Below are 27,684 nucleotides of genomic sequence, written 5' to 3' on the forward strand. Positions count from 1 at the left end.
TATCGTCAGCTACGACAAATATTAGCAAACGATACCTTAAAGAAAAGAAGTAGCAGATTCAATGATTGTTCAATGTTTGTAAAATGTTCAATTTGTGAATGTAGACCAATCTTTATTAATTGGAATGTGAATTTGTCGTTTATGGAAAAATTTCTTGTTGGCTTCTCGGCTCGTTTCTGTTCAGGCAGTTCAACACCTATCTTAGGAGAAACATAGATTGTGGGAACTGTGGCCAAAATCAGCGATGGTATCGCCGGCAAGTCGGTCCTTTAAGATATTTTCAACAAAATCGTCCATCAAAATATTGCTCAAATTCACGCTCTATTTACCAAAGATCATAATTGTTGAATTCCTGAAAATAGGCCCTGCTTCTATTTCTTTGACAATATGCAATAATACTATCAAAGGAGTCGGAAACTGCAACCGAGGGGAGTGTTTTTCTCCAACTGCAGGTTGAAATCTTGAGGATGTGATTCGATTCCTTACGGTTTGTTGGCTCTTGCTTCGATGAAACAAAATCAAACGAAAGACACTAGAGGTACCAGATCTTGTAGATCTTGTAGACCTTTGTTCCTTAAGCACTCTCAGAACGGGGTAAGATTGGAGTGTTCTCAAAGGAAGTATTTCCTTTCGAATCAATTTGCCCTTTGGTTCAAAGCAAACTGCTTGATTGCTCATTAAATTGCATAAAAAGTTGTATGAAACAGGAATCATAAGAATTTTCGAGGCACGGAGCGTGCGCACAATTTGAGGCGTGGGGTAATTTGGCACACGATGCTAAAACAACGCTTTTTTCAACTACGTAAAAGGTGAACTCGCACACAAATATTCGATACCAAAATTTTGTAAAAGGAGTCATTAAGTCCACGACATGGCTAAAAAGCTTTTGCAGCAATAAACTTTTGTGTGCGAGTTCACCTTTTACGTAGTTTAGTGCATTCTTTCTGTACCAGATGTGCCAGATTCCCCGATACCCAATTTGAATGGCCCCAAACCAAAAGTTGAGCTTAAGATAATCATTAGAGATGCAGGAGTAGAGTAAAGCCAAACACAGCATTTTTAACGGTTAAATCTATTTTTATTTACAATGTTTTTGATAATTACATGATTTTGTTTTGCTTAACGACTAAAAGTTTAATTTTTGTAAATAATTATGTGTGTCCTTTCAATAATTTTTTATTTTATTTATTAAGGCACTTACATCACAAAAAAGATAAATAAAATAAAAGTGTAACCACAACCTCTATCAACTCTAAGAGTAAATAAAATTTAAAAAAATTCTTAAAAATTGTTAAAATAATTGAAATATTGCGCTGGGCGTTTTTAGTTTTCATCTTAAAAATAAATATTTTTTTACAACCAAAAGAAAGAATTCGCCTAGAAATGAGCTCTTATTCCTAGATGAAAACTTTTCAATTTTAGTGCGTGTTAAAGGACAATAAGTAGATAAAATTGTTGAAGAAATTGCAATTTTAATGGACTAAATATTAAAAATAAAATCATTTTTTATAAGATGACCCCTTTAACTTTCACAATTTTTGTATTTAAATTAACCCCTCACCTCAATGTAAAATATTTTCTAATTTTCCAATAAAATATATTTTTAGAATCTTTCCCTTAAAAACTAATTCACCTCTCCCATCTCGTTTACATCACTAAAACAATGCCAAAGCTAAAACATTTAGACTTTAGACAAATTTATACACCGAAATTAATATGAAAATTGACCTTCCAAAATTAATTGAATTTACACAATTCCTAGTAAGCTAATAACGTTCATAGAACTTTACTTAAATATATCATAGATATATGGGACCGAAAATCACCAACAGCTTATTTGGGAGCCATTTTTTTAGCGCAGAAGTCATAACACTCCTACAAATGTCTGCAACCAAATTACTACCGTTGGTAAATATAAATCTTAAACAACTAGAGTTTTTCGAGAGTATTCTTGCAAATGTCAGAATTCTTTTTAAAAATAAAAAAATTAAAAATTACAAATTTCGCATTCAAGTAGTCAAACCCCCCACAAGAAAAATAAATTTTAGAAAAATTACCTTCTCTAAAATACTTTCTTGCAATTGACCGTGCGGTCAATTGGATGGAATGGTGGATTTTTAAAAGTTGATTTTTTGAAAATATTTTTTTTTTTGCTTTTCTAATGAAAATGTTTTTTTTTCTTTTGTTTAAATATTGAGTTAATATTTCGCATCTTGATGTGTTGCATGCCCGAATCACATGACCCATAGTGAAGCAACACGAGAGAGCGATTTTCTTACATTTATTGATTAATTGAATTTATTCATTTTTTATCCTTTTATAAACGGCAAGTAAATCACCACATAGCGAATTAAATCTGTTACGTCTAACGTCTTTTAAAGTATCGCCCCCCTGTACACCTGTCACAGCTAATCTCTCACTTTTGTCGTCATTTTCAATAACAGATGACAAGCCGTTTATTAAAGGAAGATTTTTTTGGCTTAAATTTGTAAAATTAAATATTATTTGATTGATGCGCATCATCAACTCACAATTCGTTCCATTCACACGCACATACATGATGATTTATAGTAGAAACTTAAGCTCAACTAAATAAATATTAAAAATTGTAAATAAATTAACGTTTTTTGTGTTTGTCTTGATTGAATTTTGTCGACTCAAGACCGAACTTTACAAACAATACGGATGACAAAACTGATACACCAATCGCTGTGATCGTTCCGTCTTCTGCATTATACCCTTCTTGTAGTACTGTCGAATCGATCGCGATAATTTATCATAATTCATCGCCGGTCGATTTTTCCGACGACCCCACAACCGTGCAACACGCACCGAATCCTCGATTTTGAACACACCTTTCGATCGATCCAGCCATCGGATGGCGGTGCCGTGGAGTTGCGGTGAGGCGAGTAATTCTTTCAGGAATTGCCATAGGTGAATGTGTGATCCGCCTTGACGACCGGTCTTTACTGGTGGATTTTGAGATGTCGTCGATGTGGATGGCGACGGGGTGGCAGCTGGTGGAGGTGAAATGGGCATTTCTTCGTCTTCGTCTGGAAAAAATTAAGTGGAAAATGTGGTGAAGGTTGATTGGTAAAAAGAGAAATTGTCTTCCCAAAAATAGTTATGAGTCAGACGGTGTTGTGTTAGTATCGTTATTGCTGGAAGTTTTTCGATTTTTCACTTTTTTTTATGGCGAATTGGTTTTACTTCGTGAATTTAATAATTTTTCTGACTTTATAACCTTTCACAAGCCTCAACATTATCACCAGTGTAATTATCGAATCTATTACTTCGTTTGATCAAAACGTGTTTGCGAGAAATTAATGCAAAGTCTATTACTTCAATTGTTGTTACATACATTTTGCTATATATAAAATCGCATTAACCCGGGTTCATTGTTTTTTTTTATCGTTGATAGCAGATGACACAGCATCAGTCTTACTGCTACTTGTTCTGTGTAATTTTTCTAGAGTTAAAATTGGAAATATATTTTTTGTTATTTTAAACAAGATCAATAAGAAACTATTCTCAGAAATTCGCAACATAAAGCATCGATGTAGAATCGTACCGAAGTGAACGACAAACCCGTTACTTAAATTCCTTAAGCGAACCATAACCAATACCATAACCGATCATCATCTTCGTATAACACCATTTTAGAGCCACTTTTATCTCAGTTTTTTTTCTTCTTCATATTTCTTTTTCACCAGAAATTTCTTATAATTTCGCAATTTTGTGTCATTTCAAATCAGAATTATGATGGACTGCGTCATTTCTTATATATTTCTTTCGTCGGAAATTAGGTCAACGAAGAAAGTGAAATTTAAAAATTGAAAAAGACGAAAATATTCAAATTATTGAATGGTATATGGTCAAGATGATGTGTTATATATTACAGACAGTACACACGCCCATACATATTGATTGCTCGTAGATTTTTTTCTGGGCTTAGTTTAAGATCATGCTGATAAATTAGGAGATAGTAATCAGAGGCATTGTTCGATTTATCGTCTAATTTGTTTGGCATTTCCCAATTTATTAACGAAAACTGTATCAAATGTTTCGTTTAGTCTTTATCTAACAATAAATAATGAAAAAAAATGATAAAAAAGAGAATTCATTTTTAGAAAGCCGAGTTGTAGGTTTTTAGACATGCATGCGCGACAATAATGTTTACTGTGAAAAATATATAGATTACCACAGTGGATTTGATTGGTATGACGTAGCTTATTACAAGGTGTTGTTAGCATTAGGGTGACCATAAAAGATCACCTCATGCTGGACAACAGTGCAATGTGGGTAATCTAAAAATGTTGGATGATAGACAACACTCTTTCGTGTTGTTCAATTTCTACTGATGAAATAGCAAGGAATTTTGATGCTAACAAATTTTGATGCCGTTAAGCAAGACCAATTTCTAGGACTTCAAAGCACGTATATAGAACAAATTTGGGGTCTTATTGAAATCATGCCTTTTCATTTCTCTTTCGTACAGAGACGAGGCATGTCTCCACTAACGAATATCTTCATATCGCGGCTACAAAAACCCTCTATCAAGTTTTGAGAGGCTGAGAGGTTCAGAGACCTTTGGCTTATACATATTATGTGTCGAAATACAAGTCGTAGCATCTTTGAGAGCACTAAAGCTCGTTTAATGACTATACCAAAGGCAGTACAACAGAATTGTCAGGAGCGACTCCTCGACGCGGCTGTCAAAAATTTGCAATTTTATATACCGAAAAGGTCGTTTTCCGTTTGACAAAGCTTGGCTGTAGATGCTTTGAGCACAACATGAAAAAAAGCTTTTAGTTCGGAAAAAGCTTCCATGAAAAAATTCTAAGAAACGACTCTGCTGATAGTTTCGATCATAAGTTCTACTTGGACTTCAACTATACCTAGCGACGCGAAGGAGGCCTTAATAAATTTTTTTTTATTGTTTCCCCCTAATATTTTGCTGATTTTTATCTAACTTACACTTGACAGACTTTCCTCAATTTCGAAATTTGATTTCTAAATAAACAAAAACAAAATTTATCAAAAGCTGATAAAAGTTGGCAAATTCAACTTCAAATTATCCTCTTAACGAACAAAGTCAAAGCGGCTACAGATATAACTATTGGAAGGGTTCCCCATCGAAATTATTGAATATACAACGAAATTGAATTCGTAAAGCATAATTTCACCGAACCTTTTCATGCAGTTTGCATATCGAACCGTACCTACGGTTAATATTATTTCGGATAATTTTCAATATATTTCATGAAAATTCATGTTCTGTTACACAGCTCAGCCCGTAGCAGCTCCATTGCATAGCTCAATAGACAAAACAACGAACTAGTTAGTTAAATAAGTATCGGCATCGACCATAATTATAATAAGGAATTTGCTAAAAACCTGCTATCATTTTTACGAGACATTTAAGTCTTTTCAAAACGATAATAAACGTACAGCACACATATGTATTGTCAAATAAATACATAAAATATATCGTTCCATTCGCTTCGACCACATATAATGTAATAATAGCATTGCGAATGTAAGATACTGAAAATAAATAAATTTAAATTTATACAAAAATTAACCGTCGAAGAAATCAAATACATAAAAGTTTTAAATAAGAGAAGCAGAATGAACAAAAAAAAATATTGAAAAAACAAGTTTTCAACTTTCCAAGGCCGTACGGTATTGTGTTAAATTATTTTATTAAAAACTTTTAACGCAAAATCCATGCTAACAAATATGTATTATATGGCTGGCTGTATGTATTTCGTATGTACAATTATTTACGGAGCCTGGATTGAAGTCGAGAGTTTATGATTTTGTTTCTCTCATTAATAGGTTTTTTGGTTATTAAGTGATTTTTGCATATTTTTTTTGGGGTTTAAACCTTTTAAATCAGACTGGCAAGCAGATTTTATCACTCAGGGCGCATATTTTTGAAAAACTCATTTTCTAATATTTGCTAAAAATTTTCCAAAATTTGTTTAAATTAGCAGATTTTGGAAAATAAATTTTACAAAATTAGAAAACAACTGGTTGATAGAAATGTGTTTCCTCATTCATTTCAACATATAAGTTATGAAATACCCCATTATTAGAACCCGAGTTCAAGTCGTCGATACATCGATAACAGATGACCTATCAATTTGCCATTTCATTAATAGGTGTGTTCCAAGAACAAGTGTGACAAGTAGAAAAATTTCAACTTAACTTTGGACTTTCATTTCAACTTCTTATCAACATAAAAAATATTAATTTTCGATTTAGAATGCATCTTTCTATTTTATCATCGGGAGAGGTCACCACATGACAGAAATTCAACCGAAATCATAACACTCTTTGTGATAAGAAATAGCTATCACGATATAATCATTGATCTGTGGCTTCTATTGTATTAATTATCGTCTAGAATTTGATCTGAAATCTTTTTGCTTTACTAACATTACGTATTGTGTTATAAATAAGAAAAGACCTAGAGAGACAGAATTCATCACTTATGTTTATGGTCATTGTGGCCGAGATGAGAAAATGCAACAGTTATAATAAAAACATTCCGTTTGATAAGAGTTCTTAAAATTCTCTATATTAGACCGAATTTTGTGGAAAATTAACCAAATTATTACTGTGGTTAGTATGGGAAAAACAAAATTGTAATTACCATCGCTGGCCTCAACACTGGGACATTCTTCGACTGGACTCCATGGATTACTTGCTTGACTACATGCCGTTGTTGTTGTTGTAGTGGTGGTTGCAGCGGACGGTGATGGTTGGCTTTCGAAACTCTGTGTTGTGTCACAACAGGCCGCCTTCCACACTTCCAGTTGGGCATGTAGAGTACCACCTCCCTAAAATAGGTAGAGAAAAGCATTTGGATTAGTAATGTTGACTTTCTGTTTGGCGTTTGATAGAATTGTAGATGAGAATTTTGTTTTGTTTTGTTTTGCAAGACTTTGTTAGAGTCACTAGAGCTAATTAGGAGGATTGTTTGATTCTTAGACTAAATAGATACTTTAGGTTTAGTTTTACGTTTACGTATTGTCGTGGCCAGTCTATTTTAGTCTAAAGGTTTGCTCACTGGCCTGACACTATTCACGCTATTCCTCATTTTTTAAATGCATAGATTCATAGAGTGTCCAGCTCGTGGGTTTGATTGATCTACACGAACTCACTTCTTAAATTTTAAGTTGAATAATTGAACTTAAACAATCCATAGACAAGGTTCGACGTTCGTCTTGATCAAGGAATCCATTTTGTTTAAAAAAGAAAGAAAAGTTTTTCACGGGTGATCGATGTCTTTCTTAAAGGTTCCTTTAAGTGACTTTCCACAATTTACTGAATGTCGTACGAAAACTAGATTTCATTTCTTTTTTTTTAATCATTTATGCGCACCTTTTCATTCGAAGTACGATTATAGTTTTAATAATTACCACGTCTCATTATAATTATTCAAATCAATTTATAATCGTGATCCAAAAGACCCTCACACTTCTTTGTTATTTTATGTGTATCAATCATAGATCTTGTTTGAAATTTTACCTACGACAGACAGGCGTTGTGGAGTGGTTATTGCGAGTTAAATCATTTTTACTATCATTATCCATGACCATTAATACCAATTTACATTTTTTAATTATTTATTGAAATTTTGTCACGTTACAAAAAAAAAAACATTTGGTTTTGATGTTTGATCTATCTTCATGCACGTCATTCGTAATTCATTTGCTGGAAAAATATTACTTTTATGGTGGTGAATAAATTAATTGGATTCGATGGCTTTTTTTTGTTTGTTTTACATGTTTTCGTAACTCAACTCTTGTAGGCGAGGTGAAAGTGACAGGCCTACTTTCATGCGAAAATTTTTAAATAATGACGTCAGTTAAGAATGTGATTATAAACCAATTTATTGTAAATTCAATGTGATAGTTACGCATCACTTGCGCAAATAGTATGCTTGTCCAATCTATAGCTTCATTCGACGGAAATATTTTCAGCAGATTGGTGTTTAGCACAGGGCTTAGCACAATCTTGTCGTATACACCTTCAGGACGATAAAGACCTGCGTCAATGCTTTCTCGCTAGAGAGAATATTTATCCCCAAAAACACTTGAGCTCTGTGCATTTACGCCGTTTAGCTGTCTATTCACTTCACAATTCGTTTAAGAAATGAAAACTCTTCTACTTATGTTCACGTAAACGAAGAGCTCGATCGGTGTATAAGATCGTTCATAAATTACGTCACGCTTTTTCAGTGCTGTCATCAACATTAAATCTTAAACAACTCGAAAAATACGCGTTCTGCTAATTTAAAATTATGTTCTAGGGGGGGGGGGGGGGCAGAACATAGTTTTAATATCTCGAGTATTCTTCGAGTTATTTAGGATAGAATTTTGCTGACAGCACTGAAAAGTTGGTATACGTAATTTATGAATGTCATAGGCGTAGAGGCTTTTAAGCCGTTTTGAAAACATGAGTCAGATTACCTGGCACTTAAGCATGATTTCCACTTGACAAAAAGTACTCCATGTGAGAGCCGTCAAATAAACGAAACACAAATTGAAAAAAATTCAATTTAACCTTCACATGGAGTACAATGTACATGTCTGGTAAGTGGAAACCAGGCTTAATACTAAAGTCGGTGAATCAAAATGAATTTTTGTGAGAGAACTGGTAAAACTAAAAAAATAGCAGCGCTCTGAGCTTTGCTTACAAAGAGCGACGCCCATGACAACTCAAGCTTAAACCGAAGTTCACTCCGTTTACTGACCGTTTAAAAAAGAGACAATGAAGACTGCCCTCCATCTCTATCTTTACATGATTGTGGTGTCTAAAGGGAGTCAGGATTAAGCACTCCGTTTACGCTACAACAATGGAAAGAGAGGGCAGTTTTTATTGCCAACGTTTCGTCCTATACACTACCAGACAATGTTTTGAATGCATTTATTAATTGCTCACCTGTGGTAATCGCTTCACAAATTCCTCATCGGTTAAATCTAGCAATGCAGCACCGTCTTCAGGGAACAGAGTATCCATTTCGGGAACTGATGTCAATTTAAATTGCTTGATTGTCAATTGAAGCCATGATTGCACCTGTGCCGTGGTCCACTGTTGAGGATCTGAGTATAGAAACGTTTACAGTTAATTGAATAAATCAATTGACAGAATTTAATGGTTAATTTACATAAATAAAGTTGTCGTCTATTCAACGAAATCGTAAATTGATATTTCTTATTAACTAGTGAAGTTGAGTGAGGGAAGGAGACAGAGATAGAGAAGAGTTGGAAAAAAGTACCCGGATCTCTAGAAGTAAATAAAAATGTTCTAATCTCTGGCATCGTTGAGATACAATTCGCATAATAAAATTATTAAACAAATTCGTAACACGTTTAATATAAACTCTGATTACCATATTTTTGTCAACTGAAAATAATGATGTAAAGAATACGAAACGTTTTTCGGTTCAACGTCACTTAAAATCCACCCAAGTGTTATATTACTTTATTCACTCCGGCCAAACAGTAAATCATTCACGAAAATATGAAATGGGATTTATTTAATAAGAAAAAAAATTCTCTTTTAAGCAAGTCATTCGTCTTGTTTGTATTTTATACAATCTATTGTCGCTGATTATTATCACGAGTTGAATTTATTTCTAAAAAAACCTTTGAGATTTAAAGGCAAGATATACGAACGTCGCCAATGGTATAAGTGTTAATAAGAATTATTGATAAAGCTGACAAAGTTCTGGACTGTTTAACATTAGCGAGGAAAATACCGATGGCTCAGATACCTAATAGTAATGACTAAGTAATCGAGACAAGAAGAGAGAATCGAACAGGGATTGGTCACCTTTCGCATTAGTCTATTAGTCTCTATTTTACGGTCCTCTTATCTTTTTCGCTTTGCACACGAATAAACAGTTTTGTTCAAAATTTTCCAAAATTTGCTAAGATTTTCCAAAATTTTTAAAAGTTTTTTCAAAATTTGGTAAAGATTTTCCTGACATTTTCCAAAATTTGCTCAAATTTTTCAAATTTTTAGCAAATTTTGAAAAATCAAAACAAGTTTTAGAAAGTCTTAGCTCATTTAGGAAATCAATTTCCGAAAAAAGTCCCTGAAACAGAACGTAAGACCAAAATTAAAAACCTCGTTTTCCATACACAAATTCACTGTTATCTCTTATCGCGCGCGCTTGTGTCGTTTGTGTACATTTTCAGTTAATACGATGTGTAATCAAAAATTATATCTTGATTGGATTCACATGTCAGCAGCTCGTCGCAATTTCGCATCACAATTTCACAATGAAACAAATCAACCAGCAACTTGAGAATAAATATCATTTTGCTTACACTGGTGACTGATACCATATTTTAACATTTTGCCGCTAGCTCACAACGGAGACCCGAGACCCCGAGACAGATTATGACGAGAAATATTTTACGGAATTTGATTTTACAATTTTTTTAATAAATTTTATTTAATTTGTTATCGCTGAAAACTGGTGTATGAAGAAAATGACGAGACGAAAAGTGATAACCTTTCAAGTTCATTTGATAGAAAAATGTTATGAAATTCATTGCACCCGATACTGTCGGAGCACATTGAAAATTGATGTGGATTTTTGAATAAAAGCAAACGAAAAAAGTATTCACTTACCCGGCGAAATATTAAGCGTTGCGCACGTTTGCTCAACATCCTTCTTGGCATGCTCCAGTGCCAACGATATAACGGGTTCAATATCGCCCCGATTACCCCACCCACCAAACAACGAATCCAGTTCCAACGGTTTTAAGTTGTGTTTACGCTGAAAACTTGTATCCAACAAATATTCCCTTAACAGCTGATGGTCCTGTTTCTTCGGTTCGAATGCTTCAAACGATCGCTGTAACAACGAATCGATATCAATGCACGTTTCCGTGTCGAATTCGTTCTCGCTCTTGATGTCGCTGCGTGGTGAGGGTGCACAATTCGAATCTGGCGGCGATGGTGGCAATAGGTCCATGTATTCCTGCTTGATATTGAATTGCGTTTGGGTGTAGTCGATGGATGGGGTGGGCGACGGCGGAAAAACAGTTATAAACGGTTTCGGCGGTGCCAATTGATTATTGTACTGAAATGTTGGCGGATCGGATGTGAATGGTAGATTGGACCAATTTGGTTTTTCAAGTTTTATCGGTGGATCGTGGAAAATTGTGGCTGGAATGTAATCATGTGACTGGAGAGTCGGTTGATCGGACAGTTGAGACTGTGGACTTAGTGGTACTTCGCCGTCGGTGGGAAGTAGAGACAGATCGAAGTTTTCCGCATAAACTGAATATGTGTCAGGTGAATATAGTCCGGCTGGTACGATTTGTGGCATCTGAAATGAGAGAAAAAGAACAGAAATTAGTTTTGAGGCGGTGAGTTATTCAAAAATTACTTTTTTTATACATAAATGATATCTGAAGCACTAAGATCGACTTTGGTATCCTCCATTGTATAATTGTAAAATTTAAAAAAAAAACTCTTCAAACGTTTCTATCCAACAATTTTACTCTATCAAATTCTTGATGATAAGTGAGTGTGAATAATCTGAACGCATTGCTTTAAATATATAATATAAAAAGATAACGTGTGACAAGAGCAAGATAAGCAAAGTCACGTTCGAAAGGTACCATAAATTGTTACTGCTTTAGATAGACACAAATTATGCATGCAAGACGAGTAACCCACCAAGAGGAATACACGATAATTGCTGAAGCAACACTGTTAGACATAAATTAATAATCATTTATCGATAGACGAACCAGAAATACAAACTCCGTAGAAAAAAGAGTTTCTAATTATACTTTCAGTGAAAGCCCTCGACTGTGCAACGCACATTTGATATTTTATTCTGCAAGCACGTCAATTTGATTTCAAAATTCACAACTGAATGGGTAAAATTCAGGAATAAAACGTTTTTTTCATTCAAAATGCCTTTACGTATCGACATGTGGTGCATGCATCGACGCAAATAGTTACGGTTTATCGGTGACATCAGCTAATAATCAAACTTACTTCAGATTGTTCTAGTTATTTAATCAAATATTCCATAGTCATTGGCATTGATAAGATAAATGAAAATGCTAAGCCTTTTGATCAAGCTAATCTAATTAACGTTTTATCTATGCAGTACACGTTTAATCAGTTTTCGAATTCAACTTCAAACGACCCAATTGAATGTCGTGGATAATCCATCTGTAATTCTACTCAATGGCTTTCCATGACGTTCAGTAATCTACTGACTGATTTTGTCAAAATATTTTAGTAATAAATCGAATATTGTCGAGATCCTTCACCCACACACAATTTCCTGGCTGTTTTCCCAAATAATTTTTCGAAGAATAATTATTTGAGAAAAATGTAAAAATTACGATACATGCAACAATAGCTATACTACTCGACACTTGTGACGTGTTAGTTATGAGTTCGAGAACCTATTCACGGATTTTCTTTCAAATTGTAATCAGAAAGAACAAACCTTCTGGTGCAAGTGAGACAAAACTATTTGTCTCGCTCGCACCAATGTACTTCACATATAAATCAAAACAGGAACCGCTTGGGGTCCTGACGTCATAGAAATTGGTTTCTTCGTGACTTACAATCAGGCCGAAAATCCACCGATTTGTGACTGCTACATTGAACTGTGATATGGGATTGGAGTTTTTAAGTCCGAGGAGATTGTAAGTCCTTCAGGAATTAAAAGTAGGATTAAACAATAATATTAATAAAATTCAAATTTAATATCTCTACTCATTTAGGGAAAAGTTCAAGTAATCCCTGAGGGAGTTAAATTTTAATTCTAAAAAGATTCGGTCGAGTACTGTTAATGACTATTTGTGACGTAGTAACGAACGAACATTGTCATTCTTTTCATTTGTGATCGCAAATCAAACAATATATCTGCTCAGTGTTATATAAAGGTTATGTGAAACCTCCTACCGAACAGGAACACTTTTAACTCGAATTTCAACCTTTATATCAACAAGCCAATGCAGGAATTATTATTCTTACTGAAGAGCTTTAGGTGAAACATGTATGAGGCGCAACTTGTAATCTAAATTAAAATTTCCAATTATACCCTTCCGAATACGAAAACGCACCAGCTCGTAAGCAATCAAGATATTAACCAGTAAAAATGCCATATACCTTAATTAATAACTGGCTGATAAAGTCGTAAACAAAATATCGTCATCGATATAATTAAAACTGAAAACTATAGCAATAATGAACAACAAATAAAATTGGAATGCTATACATACACGGCATAGACGTAACTAAATAAAAATACATTGACCTGGGGCCTAGAAGTGTAGAAAAAGAGACGAAGAAGAAGAAAAAACTTTACCGCAACCTTGGCAATTTAATTTGTTTTTTTTTTCTTGTTGTGTATGTTTTACTACCGCATTGTTACACATAAATACACAACACGCGAAATAAATTTTTTCTTAACAACAAAATGCAATTAATTATAAGACCGAGTATGGTTATTTGAATCCATTTAAGCGCTCGACTAGCGATCAACATGGATTGAAGACTTTGAGATTTTACCATTGCTTGTAAGCTGCCTACATTTTACTGTTTAATTTTGGCGATTGAGAGAAACACTGTAACCGCCTTATCAAGCTTTAAAGTTTTAAAATATCTCTTGAAGTTGGCTACAACATCTATATAGCTAGGTTTATAGCTTGAAAGTTACGATCAACTTTACTTGTATTTTGTGTTCGATTACAATTAACGTTAATCGTAAATTCGCGACTTATAATTAAAAGTAATTGACTGATCTTTCCGTGCTAAATCACACGCGCATACCACTGCTGCTCATAAATTTATTTCATTTGGAAAATAGTTTGTTTATTTGAATGTAGAATTAAATTTTTGCACTAAAAAATATCGCGTTAATGTACAAATGAGTTTGTGCTCAACTCGATCGTGAAGGTATAACGGCATTAGTATTGGAAATGCGTAACCTTTCAGAAACAGCTAGTCATCTGCTGACATAGACGATAAGAATGAAGCGCTGGACTCTGGCTAGCTATGGTGTGCGTTTACATAGCGGAATCATCAAAATTTATACCTTAGATCAGTTGCACCAATTTTGACCAGTTCATATCAACTTTGACCAGTTCTACCCATTTTGACCAATTATACCATCTTTGACCACGTTTACAACTTTGACCAGTTATACAACGATGTACAGTTATACTCACTTTGACCGTTGTTGTCTCCATGTCAATCAAATTAATCCAACAGATAGAAGGAGATGTTGTGTAACTGATCAAAGCTATAAATTTTGAAGGAATGTAACAGATTTCGTATCAAACACAAATGAAGTAATAGATTTAACGATTTTGTTGCAATATGCTAGTTATTACTAAAAAGTTAATTAATCGAAGAAAATAAATCACAATTGAACGCTTACCCATTCTAACGGATCAAAAGAACTTTTCACAAATTATTTATATTGATCAAGCATTCCAATCGGGTAAAGTATACAATTCGGATAATCAAATCCGTGCAATATATCACTGAAACCGTCACTATGTACTTAGAAATTAACATTCACAAGAAGTTAAAAAAAAATGTTTGTCAATTGTTTGCGAAACACCTTTAACGAAACCATACCAGCACCGGCAATCGAATGCGAAAAAATGAAATTGAAACATAAACGCACCGTATTTTGCCAATTTGTTATTGAAAAGTTCTAAACAAAAACAGAAACGCGAAATGGGAAAAAAATCACATTGTCATATCCCCACCAAGGAAATTCCTAAACTATGGCGTAAAGTGTATTTTATAGCGTTGAGCATAAGAATAAATTACGAAAAAATGTTTTTTTTTTTACTTCTCTTTATTTCACTTCTCACCGAATTCTTATTACATAAGATGTTCGATCGCCGATATATAAATAGAGTTTATAATAAGGTACCAGCGGATGAATATTACAAATTTGTGGTTCGACTATACGCAAAAAGATTTATAAAATTAACAAGCAAAAGATGAAGCCTAACTAATTTGGTTATATAGAATTACGGTCGAGAATACAAAAAAAAATCTGAACATAACCAACATGATGACGTCTTTTGAATTATATTCGCACTGGAATTATTATTATGTTCGGTGTGGCAAATGGATATTGAGTTTTAAACCACATAAATGTTATTCATGTGCTCGAAGTGTATCGGTTTAAGTTAAAAACAAAAATTGCGGAAGTTATGTTGCGGTAATGTCCGTACAATTAGATTTTAAACTTTTTGCAGACTGTCATCATTAATTATGCAGTCTTTTGATGGAATTTTTTTTCGTCAAGCAATTAACACAAAATCTTTTACTTCAGTAGGTTAAACACACATTTTCCGATTGCAATTCCTAACTAGTAGGATCTAGTCGCTTATTTAACCGGGACTTTCAATTATTCGGAATTTTTTAGGAATTCAAAAACTTTTAAGAATTTTTAGGAATTTCAATCAAAAATTCAATTCTTAAATTCTTAAAAATTCTAAAATTTCTAAAAATTTATAAAAATTCTGAATAGTTGTCACCGTCGATAACAGTTGAGAAAGCCGCTTGTAATATGCAAAGAAAGTTCTAGTAAAACAGATTTAGACAACGAACCTTCTTCTTCAAATAACTTCTAAGAATTTTAAAGGTCCATGGTTCTATGATACCACGGATTTCACAAGAAAGAAAGAAACAAAATTTGACGGAACAATGCTACTTTCACTATCAGCTTTCAGCTACTTGCTATGTTAACTTCAAAGTTTTGTTGACCATATGAAGTAGAAATCTTTCATATTTTCTTAACATTGGAGGCGTAATAATCGACATAATGTGACTAGTTGGTAAATGATATAATTTTTGCTTCATATAAGTCAACCTGGAAGCTATCCGAAATTGATGTCGTGCAAATTTTTATTATGTTTTACTAATGCGGAGGATCTCAAATCCATAATACAGCTACACTACAATCGACATACTGGAAATATGGATTCTACTCCCATAAAACTGCAAACGTTATACATCTAATATGTGTTAAGTATCTCCAAGTCTTTTGAATTATACAAATTCATGTCGATTATTTGCTATAAGAAATTCCATTTGATTTGGATTATTAAATACATGGAAATCAATTAGCGTTCAGCCTCCCACACCAAGGTATTGTTTTAACAATATAATTACAACTCACAATATTACAGTGAGCTCATCTTGCTTTGCAATAATTTTATTTGTTTGTTAATTAAAAATATTCCATTGTTTGTTTTGCACACATAACCATTTCAATATTATTTGCAAGAAATTGAAGATTAGCAAACACTTTTTGAATGTGTCAAAAAGTAAATGTGTTAAAAATTACTTAATTCTCTGGTTTTTTTTTTCAATAAATATAATTGATGAATAGTTCTCGCAACAATTGCTGTGATCGCTGTGATCTTTGCACAGACGGTAAAGACATACTACCAATAGAATTGTCGAGTCAGTTACTTCTTTTGATCTATTCCTTTGAAGAATTTTGTAGAGATTTGAAAATCTGTTACTTCATTGGTTTTATCAGATATTTTGCTATAACATCACATTAGCGAGGGTTCATCGTTTGTTTGTTGTCGTCGCTGTCAGTAACATATGATATTAGAACTTGTAATTTCGAAGAAAGCCTTAACGTAACAGACCTTTCAGAAAAAATCCAATTCTACATTCCAACAATACAACCCGATTGAAAAATATGATATTAAATTTATAATCCGTTGACTGACATTTAAAGAATTGGTAACAGATGGCGTTGCTTTCTATCCAGCGGGTGGAAGCAACATCATCTCTCTGCTAACAGCCCGTTTACATTACATACTGCATTATTTACAAGGTGAAATAAAATAATTTTTCAACTGTAAAAAATCAAGGAATTCTCAAGATTTGAGTCACTGAGACCCGAGCTGAGACCCCGAAACTTAATTTCTGACCCATTGGAAGGGCCTTTTAATTTTTGTATGAAGAAATGGCAACGAAGGGTCTGATGAAAATTTTCTTCATACAACGCCCGAAGGGCTTTTTTGAGCCAGTCCGGCACTAGAGACACATATTTTCATCTCGCTCCCACCAATGCAATTCCCATTTGCAATTTAGAATGAAATTTAGCAAATTCAGCAACTTGATTAAACCGGCGAATGAATAACTTCGGTGGACAATTTTTGGAGTGTACAATTATGGTCAATCAGTCATGAAAAATGTATCAGCGAAAGTCGAGTTCAAATACGCGAAACGGCAAAACAATTTATTAAATCAATACACTCTTCACATCTAACAATAACTCTATGAATAAGTCCATTCGAATTCGCTGTGTAGAAATGCGAAATGAATGGTTTGGCAGAAAAAACAAAATTCGTTTGAATTTTACTGAAAAGAAATTGAATTGAATCAACAATATCGCCGGTTACCATATTTAAAATAGAAGGAGCAATAAAACAACGCGTCTTGAAGAAACATAAGACTGTGCCTAATTTGAATATCATTTTACCCGATTAATAAACAATAATAACGATAAATGCGCAAGGTCGTTCGAAAACGTCTTCAATGTTGAATTTTCATATTCCATTCATTGTGCATGAAAAGAGAGCTACTTACATTTTGAGCCGAAGCAATAAACAACTATCGACGGAAAAAATCAACCGTTATGTAAAATACACTCTCGCAATGTATGAAATCCATAAAAGTTTTGCAGCACCAAAATCACTTAGAAAGTATATATAAACATTATACGCGTGATGATAGGCTGGGCTGGTGAGTGTATGATCACCAAACAAAATCTCAAAAAATAATTACTTTGTACCCGATCGCAGTCGGTGGGATGATTGAACAAGAAATGTTTCATTGTTCGGAGAGCTTTTTTATCGATGACATAAAAAGGAAAACTAAAGACTTGTCGCTCAAACTTCGAGTCAATCCAAGGCTTATCATTGAAAATTTTAATTGAAAACTCCGAAATATTCCGAAAAGTTCTGAAGAAGTTTTGAGAGAAGTTCCAAAAAAAAAAATCGGAATTCGGAATTTTTCGGAACTTTTTCGGAGTTATACAAAATAAGCAAAATCAAAAGACAACATCAGTCTCAATTTACCGAAAAAAATTATCTTTTCCACTTGAACAACAAATCCAACCAATTTCTTATAAATGAGCATTGAGGGTATTTAAACAGTGGGTAATAAATCGTATACCAAGCCTCCACACATATTTGGTTTTCATTTCAATACGTTTGGTTGCGGCTGTTTATTTGGTTAAATGTGAAAGTTTTCATCATCAGTGACTGCGGTTTAGCTTCTTTCTTTATGTTCTTCATAAATATTGCGTTTTTAGAGTAATCGCTATTTTGTCTGTCTATACATTCATATATACAATTCTACTGCAAACTTTAGTCTATTTCAATTTAGAATATATTGACGCAAAACTAACTAAAATACAATTCCTCGGCCGCAACACAGCCGTAATATAAGTATTAAAGCTGTAAGATTTAAACAAACACACAGTTTTCTGATTATTTATTCTTGGGCGAGGCAAAAATGTTTGCGCTTTATTAATGTACACACTCTTAACAACATTAACAATAATTTATATTTTTAAGACGTTTGGTCACATTCTTTAACCACTTTTTTTCTGCGTTGTTTTCTGCTGCTTTTTTTCGTTGTAAACATACCATATACGTTTGTATGTGTATCAAGGTCCTATCGAACCCGACCGGTATCAATTCTTTGATACATATCACTCTGTTGTAGCATATGAGTTGAAAATTATGATGAATTGATTTCCTGATCTTGATTTTTGTTCGAAACATATTTTCTTGTTATTTCGCAGATCTATATGGTTATGTCGAACTAATAAGCAAAAAAATCATTTCGTTGAAAATATGTACAGGTCTACCTCTAACGTGATTGCTTTCGGTAAATTGGATCAATAAATTCTGTAAAAAGATTAACATCTGAGTTGGGATTGTATCAAATGTACCATTTACATGTACATGCTGTTGTCTCATAAGTCTAATGCTTAACAGAATTATATACGTAGTTCTCTTACGAGAAAAAAAATATTCGAAATCTTGTTCTGCCAGTGGGAGGGTCTCAAAATGCGAAGTAAAAAGATTTGCAACATTAAATAACTGAACGTTAATTATTATCGATAGCTCTTGCGGACGCCCTAATGCGAATATATATTGCCTGCATGGTCAGAGGGAAATCAGGTCAGATTCGGAATTGCAACGAGTTGGTGTATCTGATGTGTTCATCACTCTAGTTTTTTGATTTGTTTGTTTGCTCAATTAGTCCACGTTAAGACTAAGTTTTCAATTTATCGCCAGTGTGTGCAATTGAGGAACTTAACAACCAGCAAGCCTTAATCATTACCTCACTTTTTTCGGAGTGTAGAGTACTCATCAATCGGACATATAATGATACATTTTCGTCTCGGTCCGGTAAAATTCCCACAAGAATTATGATTTCTCCAATTTTGGGCCCATTGATATCACTCAAAACGTGACGTAAGGAAAAGAAAAGAATCTAACTAATTTTTGGACAAAAGACATTCTTCACATTGACTTCTCAAGGTCTTGATGTCTGGGATATTGGTGAAAAATTAAAGCTCGTTTTGAGCATTTTAAAGTCGGCGACTGTGAAATGAGTTATTTAATTCGTTTCAGTTGTTTTTCAGGTGGTCATATAAAGCTTCTGTTACGTCTTTATACGGTTTGACCAGTACCACGTTCATGCGTTCAAATGTCTCAGCCGTATAAACTCTTTGGTTTGCATGAATTCAATCACTTATTTCAGAATTGCCGCAACGACTGTACAACGTTTTTCAAAAAAAAAACTTTGTTCTAAAATGAGTTCTAGAATTGAATGATTTCATCTTAGTGATCCCAATGTTCCGAAAAAATTTGTTGCAATCTAGGCTCGGTAGGATTCAGTATTGAGAAATATGAAACAGGAATAACACGCTTTCTTTCTCAAACGTCTATCTCATCTGTTAACGACAGTGATGATAAAAATAAGGAATTTGTTCATGTTTATGTAGTCTTATAATAGCAAAATCCGTGTTATAACAAATGAAGTACTAGACAATCTGTGGGACAGTTATCGATATTTATTGGTGGTATGCTCGTCTGTGAAAGATTAATACTCCAAATGTGTAAAGCGTGTAAATTCACTCTAATTATCTGACTCGCAAAATACTCAGACACGAATGTTAATCTCACTATTTCCAAATAATAAATAAACATTTACGTCAAACAACATTCTATTTACAATGATAAATCGAACTTTTTTATCCAAAATGAAATTTAAAAATAAATTATGATGAAAGATGTACAGTAAATGGTGTTCGAATATCTCCGAAATTGTGAAGTGATCCTCTCGATAAAATTTATCAATTGATTTTCTGTGAATAATTTTTTGTTTCGAAGCTAACGTAAAGTTGATGTCGATCCTATAATTAAACTCGACGAAGGTGTATCGCCCGTCGCGTCTTTATAAGAAAGCATTTTTAAAAATGAGATTTTGTGTTTGTACAAATGAAACACACAATTTCATCCACACCGACTAATGGCAATCTATTAATCTTGAGCCATAAAAAAAATTGTTCGAAAAAACCCAAAACGAAATCGAAATATAAATTCCGAGTAATAAAAATGTTACAATGTAAAATAAACCCAATCTCCGGTAACTCACTCGCTATTCGGACAAATAATTCCGTTCAAAGTTATACAGCTGCCTCATGGATATTACGAAACCGCATTTTTTTACCATTTACAATTTTCAGTCAATCAAATTCATTATGCCACAACGCATGAATCATAATCGCAGGAATTTTCCCAATGCAAAGCGAAATAAATGAGAAAAAATCTCTTTTACCATATCGATTGACGTCACTGTTATAAAACTAAATATTAAAGTCAAGACAGATCACCCGAACGGAAGGTCGTTCAGAATTTATTTATTTTAACTCATTGATTGCATAAAATGTCGCGTAATGCATGGTGCTTGCTCATGTCATTTTATTTTTAGTTTTATACAAATTATCATCGTTTCTCCATTAGTTTCGTACTTTTTTGTTTCTTTCTTCTTACTAATAATGACCAATATGAAACATATAAATCAAACACATTCATTTTTCATGCATGCGGTGGAAAAGGGATTGCTCAATGGACAAAAAACGTGGTTATTCGCTTTCTAAAATTTCTCGAGAGTGTAGTCACCAAGGCATAACAAATCTTTTAATTCGTATAGGTATATTAAGAAGCTAAATCATTTCAACTGGTGTGTACGTGCCAGTATGAATGCACCTGTACATTGGATACATTTTTATTAAACAGTAGCGATGATAAAAATCTAAATCAGAGATACGAATTTTATCGATTTCTTAATTGGTTTCATCTATAATAATTACTGTTCTGAACCATAATTAGTTAGTTAGTTGTCTTTCCAACCTTTCAAGCCTTTCAAAAGCTTACTTTCGCAATAATTACCCAATCTATTAGATCTTTTAATGGAAGAATTTTCAACTATTTGGAAATCTTTTACTTCAAAAGTTTTGACGTTTATTTTGCTATGTAACACATTAGGCTACACAATTCATCGCTTATGTTTATTGTTACGGCCAATAACAGATGACATGTGCTGAGCCAGTTCACTGAGTCATCAGACCGCCTTTTCTACAAAAATAGGATGAATTTTCGAAGTACTTGAGGTTTGAAAGACGTGGTGACAACCCACTTTTAAGGCACAAGATAATTCACATCCTACGACAAGGTCTTTATGTAGAAAGCGGAGTGTCACTAGTTTTACTGACGCATCTCTATTGCGGCTACTGTATAGCTTGGTTTGTTTAAATTTTGAAAAATTCTCAATTTAATATTTGAATTTGGTTCTCGGATTTTTTTAAGAATTGTTTTGAGGTCATGTTTTTTGTTGTTGTTGCACATCTCATCAATAGAATTAATGAGTCTACTCTGCTATCGATCAAAGTTTTTCTTAAAGATTGGTGGAAAATCTATTACTTCAGAAACCTCAAACAAAAACACATTAATTCCGAAATCTTGTACTTCATTAGGTCTGTCGCATGTTTTTCTATATACCTGTCAGTGAGAGCAATTCGACTATTTTTATTGTCGTTGTCGATAATAAATGACATGACAGCTACTTCGGACAGTGAACTTTGAACATTTGCTCTGCATTGATAAATTTGTTGTATTATTGTTAATAAGAGCAAGTTGGTCCAAAGCCAGGCCTGGACTGGCACCATGGGCGATACCAGAAGAGCCTTTCAATTTTTCATATGAATGAAAGACTTTTCACAAATTTTATTAATTCAAACTTCAAAGTAACTTTGTGTAGCCAGTGCGTCCATGTTTAAAGCAGAAATGATTAGCCTTAGAAAATAGATAGGACACATTTTTGGGTTTGATATAAGTTGGTTGTCGTATTAGATTCCAATTCGCTACAAAACTAATTGGAACCGATTAAAAGTGACAACAAATTGATCAAACCGCGCAACTATAAATGTTGTGGTCAATCATTTAAATTACCGAATCTGATTGAGCTTTACATCGGATACTGTAACGAATATGGCAAATAGAGGAGGGAGGTTGTTCCGATTTTCTTGTTTTGCATAATCCGAAACCGAAAAATGTTCTCGGAATTTAATTCACTGTAAGACAATAAATATAATTTAATTCGATCTAATCAAATTAGCTGAACCAAAAATAAGTTTTCAGATTACGAAAAAAAAGTAAATTGAATCGTCTGGAAACCAGTTTAGCTCCCCGAAAATTAAATGCTTTTTGAATTATATAAACGTGTAGCAGTTGATTAACACAAAAGCTAGATGATCGAAAGAACAGAACAGAGTGAAGAAAAAAAACCAATTTGAATTTGCTGATTTTTTTTCTATTTTCTACAAAATAATCTGTGCAAATAACAAATATAATTAAGCCATGATATCGGCATTTTGACTTTGATCTCGAAAATGATTTTGAATTAAAAATACACATTTTATCGATAAAAATGGTGTGGCTATTATAATATTAAATCGAATGTTATGTACGTGTTCGTTTCAGCATCACTTCACTGCGTACACCAGCGCGTTAATCAAACAGTATTACATACACAAAATAATTATTATTTGAAGTAGATTATTCTCTATGCATGAATATGTTCGTGGAAGTAGATTATGTTCCAGTGTGTATGATATCGTAAATATAGCTTATATAATTGAGGAATATAATATTCAACTTATATACTACTGGTATTGGATCAATAATCATATTTCATTTATCACGAATCGAATATGTACAATGCAAACAAAAATACATTCTGCGAAAAGAAAATCTACAAAATCTCGACGTGGATGAGATCAGAATAAGAAAAGTGCGCATGACTAAAGTAAACATCTTCTTTTAGCAAAATTAACGATAATAAATCGTTTAAGGTGCTAAATGCAATATAGAATCGAGTTTGAGTATGGGAGAGTGAGAGAGAGAAAGAAGAAATCATGAAATGTTTATTGAAATTCTAGCACACAATATCGCTTACACTCGCAGAATAATGGATGCAGACAATATTTGATTTGGATTTTGTTGTGGTTTGAAATTGGTTCCACAAAAATTTCGTTTAACAAATGAGAATCTAGATTTTAATTATAGTTGCACTAGAATCTAGATGTTCATTTGTTAGATGACATTTTTGTGGAAACAATTTCATCCCACAACAAATTTCAAATCAGAAAATTAGTCAGTATCCACTTTTCCGCTAGTGTTCAGTTCAATTATGTGAAAAATAATCCACTGGATTTCGCGTAAAAAAGCTGCGTTAAACGAAATAAATTCCTTGGCTTAAAAAAAAACTCACCGTTTCTCTTGCAATAAATGTCTTGTTGTCGTATTCCATTTTATCTTTTCTCTTGTGTTTAAAATCCTAATAAGTTGATGATATTTGCACAGATTGTCCGATCTTGCACTGATAAAAAGTTTTTTTTCGTTTCCTTTTTGTTCACAATTCGGTCACAAAATTAAATCTAAATTTTGAGTAAAATCCTTCGATTCAATCGAATGCAATTGATCATAATTTTCCGCGAAACAACAACAACCAAAGAAATCGTAGGAAAATTCTTTCATGCGCGCAGTTCACTCAAAAATGATTGTACTTTGGAAAATTCATTGAAATGTGTAAGACATGTATAAAATGAACCGTTCTCTACAACTTTCAACTCGTGAATAAAACCGAATGATTTTAACATTCAAGTCAACAAACAAGTTTTTGAAAGTAGTCTCTCGCGCATAAATAAGTGTATATGATTTTGCCATTACTAAAAGTGGTTGGTTGACGTAGTTTTTGTTTAATATATACATATAGAGAATATAAATACAAATACAATTTTTTTTTCTTTTTAAAATATATTTGCAAGAAGTCTTGTATAGTATATGTGGATGGTTATATGAACGGTTTCGATATACAATAACAACAACGTTTATACATCGAATTTTGATCGGCTCGCTGTTACGTAGATGTCGTTGCTACATAAAATTGATAATGATTTTTCGACGATGAAAGAACTTTATTCATTTTTATGGGAGATAATGTTATCATTCAGATTGTTCGTACAATCATGTTACTTCGTTGGTAGACAAAACGAAAATGTACGACGGACGGTCACCTACTAAAAACTACGAATATCGCTGGATAACACAACGACAAAATGAGATTTAAATAGACACTTATCGAATGTGATCTAATTGGAAATTAAGGAACATTTTCAACATTTTCAAGTCTAAAGGGAAGATCTTATTCACGCTTTTAGAAGTAAAGCAAACCAGTGCCACATCTTCATAGAGACCGATCGGACCATAAGGTTCCAAGGCGCTGGAATATGATCGAGGGTAAAGGAAAAAGACTATTTTTACCACAAAAAGAACTTGTTTTATTATGCTAGTAAAGAAAAAGGGACGCTTAGAGAGCAAATAATGATTTCGTCTGTTAGCGACAACTACAACAAAAATGAGCGATGACATGTTGTTGAATAGCAGAATACAAATGAAGTAGGAGATTTTGCATCTAAGACAGAAGAAGTAACAGAAATAAAAGAAGCAATGCATCGCACATCACTTTTTGCAGACTGCTGCCTCATCTGTTATTGACTTCGATGACAAAAATAAGAGCCCAACTCTGACTTATTATGTGTTCCGTTGTAGCAAGACGCACGTTGAAACTGATAAATTAACAAGAGGAGAATCTAAAATAATTTAAAAATTTATTCGACTTTGTTCTAAGTGACAGACATTCCACCAGTTTGACTATTACCTCAATTTTTTAAGTGACTGTTCCCCCAGATTACCCTATGCATCACCATATTCAAGATAATTAGATCACATACTTATTGTCTCCACAGTGTAAACTTGACAGATTTGAACCGATTGTCGACTGAATCTATTTTTTTACAGTGCCAAAATTTGTTCGATACACTGTCCAGTATCAGTTTTCCATTAACCACTCATGTTTGAAGTGCGTTGTTTCCCCATTCCCTTCAATATTATTATCCTAAGTGAACATCATCAAAGCTGAGAGTAGAATTTACACTTCCCCTACATTTTGATTGTAGCTCCTTCGAATTGTAATAAACAAACTGGAGCTGCGCACGCAATACACTTTGGAATCTGAACTCAATGAAGTCAAGAATTCGTCTTCTTTAAATGCTTTTTTACTTCAAAAATTTGGTTCGGAAGATCCCATTTTTCTCCTTAATTTCAGGATCAGAATTCCTTATTTTCTCCTTTTCATCTTTTCTCTAAAACCTCTAATAGGTCGGCCTAATTCTGCGGGGAGTCCTGTAAGACCTATGATTTTTAAGAGATGTCTGTGTTATAAGGTGGATATGGTCTACTATAGCTCTGAAATCTGAAAACCACTTTAAAATTTTCCTTACAAAATTGGACCCTGGTGAGTGTGAAGCAGAAATATTTTCACGAATTTTCACGAATTTCTCAAATTTTCGTGAATTTTCGCAAAAAGTTTTTTGTGAAAATTTGAGAAAATTCGTGAACATATTTTCACGAATATAGGCACTGGTGTGAAGTAAGACAGCGTAGTCTCCTATTTAAATATTTAAATTTTTCGAAACATTGATTTAATCTTAAAAATCAAGGTTGTTTCCCACAACCTCTTAAGAACCTACCACAATTTTTTTATTATAAAAAGCTGCAAATGAACTCTTCATTAAACAAACGTCTCTATCAACACCATTTGCCAGCTAAGTGAAATGATAAATGTTTCCTTTTTCGAATCGAAACAGAAAAAGAACAAACCAAAGCCATTAGCAAAAAATGAGAATGAAAAACTAAATTGTTCGTCTTTCGCACTTCAATTAGAACGGTCGTTTGGGAAAAAATGAAATCACACGAGGATTGCATTTCTTAGTAACACACCATAAGATGCACTTCTTCATTATGTATTTATCACTTGGTTATAGCAAGCGTCAACTAAAAACATTCTTTGTGCATTCCACAGTAATAAATTTAAGCTAAATATGTTGGAACAGCAGATGTTCCAGTTGTTTTTGTTTTGATCACTAATTTTTCATTCTGTACGATTTTCGTATTACCATAAGTGATCGTACAATATTAATTTGTCAAAATGACATGAGCAACGAAAGATTAAACAAAATAAAAAAAATTCTTTGTATTACGAGCATCAAACCCACAATAAATTACAAGATAAAGTTCAAACATCCTCGATATAAAAGGGTACTATCTCATCTTGAAGAGAAATGATTAGGGAGACTTAAACACCATATGTTTCACATCTCCACAAACACAATGGATCAGAGTCCACTCCACAGGTGTGTCATCTGTTATTTATAGCGACAATAAAAAAAAGCGACATGCTCTGTCAATGAGTTCTTTTATGGTAAAAGTTATTGTTTAAAAAAAGAAGTAAAAGATTTTTTTTATCAAATTGTTGATCTCTTTAAATCCAAAGATTAATTTATGATTAGATTATCGATGGTAACTTCGAGTCATGTCTGGTGCTGAATCTGAAGTAAGAGACCTAATCTAAATTGCATTTAAATTTTCCGGTTCAGGTTTATATGGTTTGGTGGAGCATCACCCTTCACTGCTGACGATACCCCGTCAAGTGCGCGGTACTCAAAACTAGCCGCAAACGAAAAAGTTACGATGCAGTAAGTAGTTAGACTCACATTTTTTGTTCAACCAACATATTGAACCAATCAACGCACTTCAAGCAAGATTGGTACTCTAAATAGAGTACTGAAATTGGACAGTGTATTATACAAATTTTAGCACTGTAAAATATTTTGTAACAAAAATTTCATACAAAATGGCAGCTGTCACTATGGCCGCTCATGCTAGCAGTGCGTTGGACCAATTTATAAAAAATGTTTACATAATAAGAATTTTATATTTAGAGTAGAGGTTACAAACATATTGTTTACATTTTGGTATAGTTGATGTCAAAAACAAGATCCTGGTCTGGTCAGTGTTTGAACATGTGGTCACAGCCCAACGAATCAATTTTTTTTATCTTAATTCGTATTCGTAACAATATTTTATTGTAATAAGCGTATAAAAATTGACTAATTGAAATTGACGTAGGTAAACCCATATGAGACAAAAACTG

The 27,684-nt window shown here is 33.3% G+C and overlaps 1 protein-coding gene across 3 annotated transcripts; it reads right to left on the reverse strand.

The window, feature by feature from the left end:
* Nucleotides 1–1,185: 1,185 nt before the first annotated feature.
* LOC119085558 (DNA-binding protein D-ETS-4) lies at nt 1,186–24,276 on the reverse strand. Of its 3 annotated transcripts, none has more exons than XM_037195984.1 (5): nt 23,902–24,276; nt 10,657–11,359; nt 8,956–9,116; nt 6,662–6,848; nt 1,186–3,053 (listed from the first exon to the last, which is right to left on the reverse strand). In XM_037195984.1, the coding sequence occupies exons 1-5, from the start codon at nt 23,938–23,940 to the stop codon at nt 2,671–2,673; spliced, it is 1,473 nt and encodes a 490-aa protein (XP_037051879.1). In that variant the 5' UTR covers nt 23,941–24,276; the 3' UTR covers nt 1,186–2,670. The 3 variants fall into 3 exon arrangements, with proteins under 3 accessions (XP_037051879.1, XP_037051880.1, XP_037051877.1); XM_037195985.1 differs by lacking the exon at nt 23,902–24,276 and adding an exon at nt 11,713–11,894; XM_037195982.1 differs by lacking the exon at nt 23,902–24,276 and adding an exon at nt 11,431–11,571.
* Between the last annotated feature and the right edge of the window lie 3,408 nt (nt 24,277–27,684).

The sequence above is a fragment of the Bradysia coprophila genome, unplaced genomic scaffold, assembly GCF_014529535.1.
Source record: "Bradysia coprophila strain Holo2 unplaced genomic scaffold, BU_Bcop_v1 contig_94, whole genome shotgun sequence".
Lineage (NCBI taxonomy): Eukaryota > Metazoa > Arthropoda > Insecta > Diptera > Sciaridae > Bradysia > Bradysia coprophila.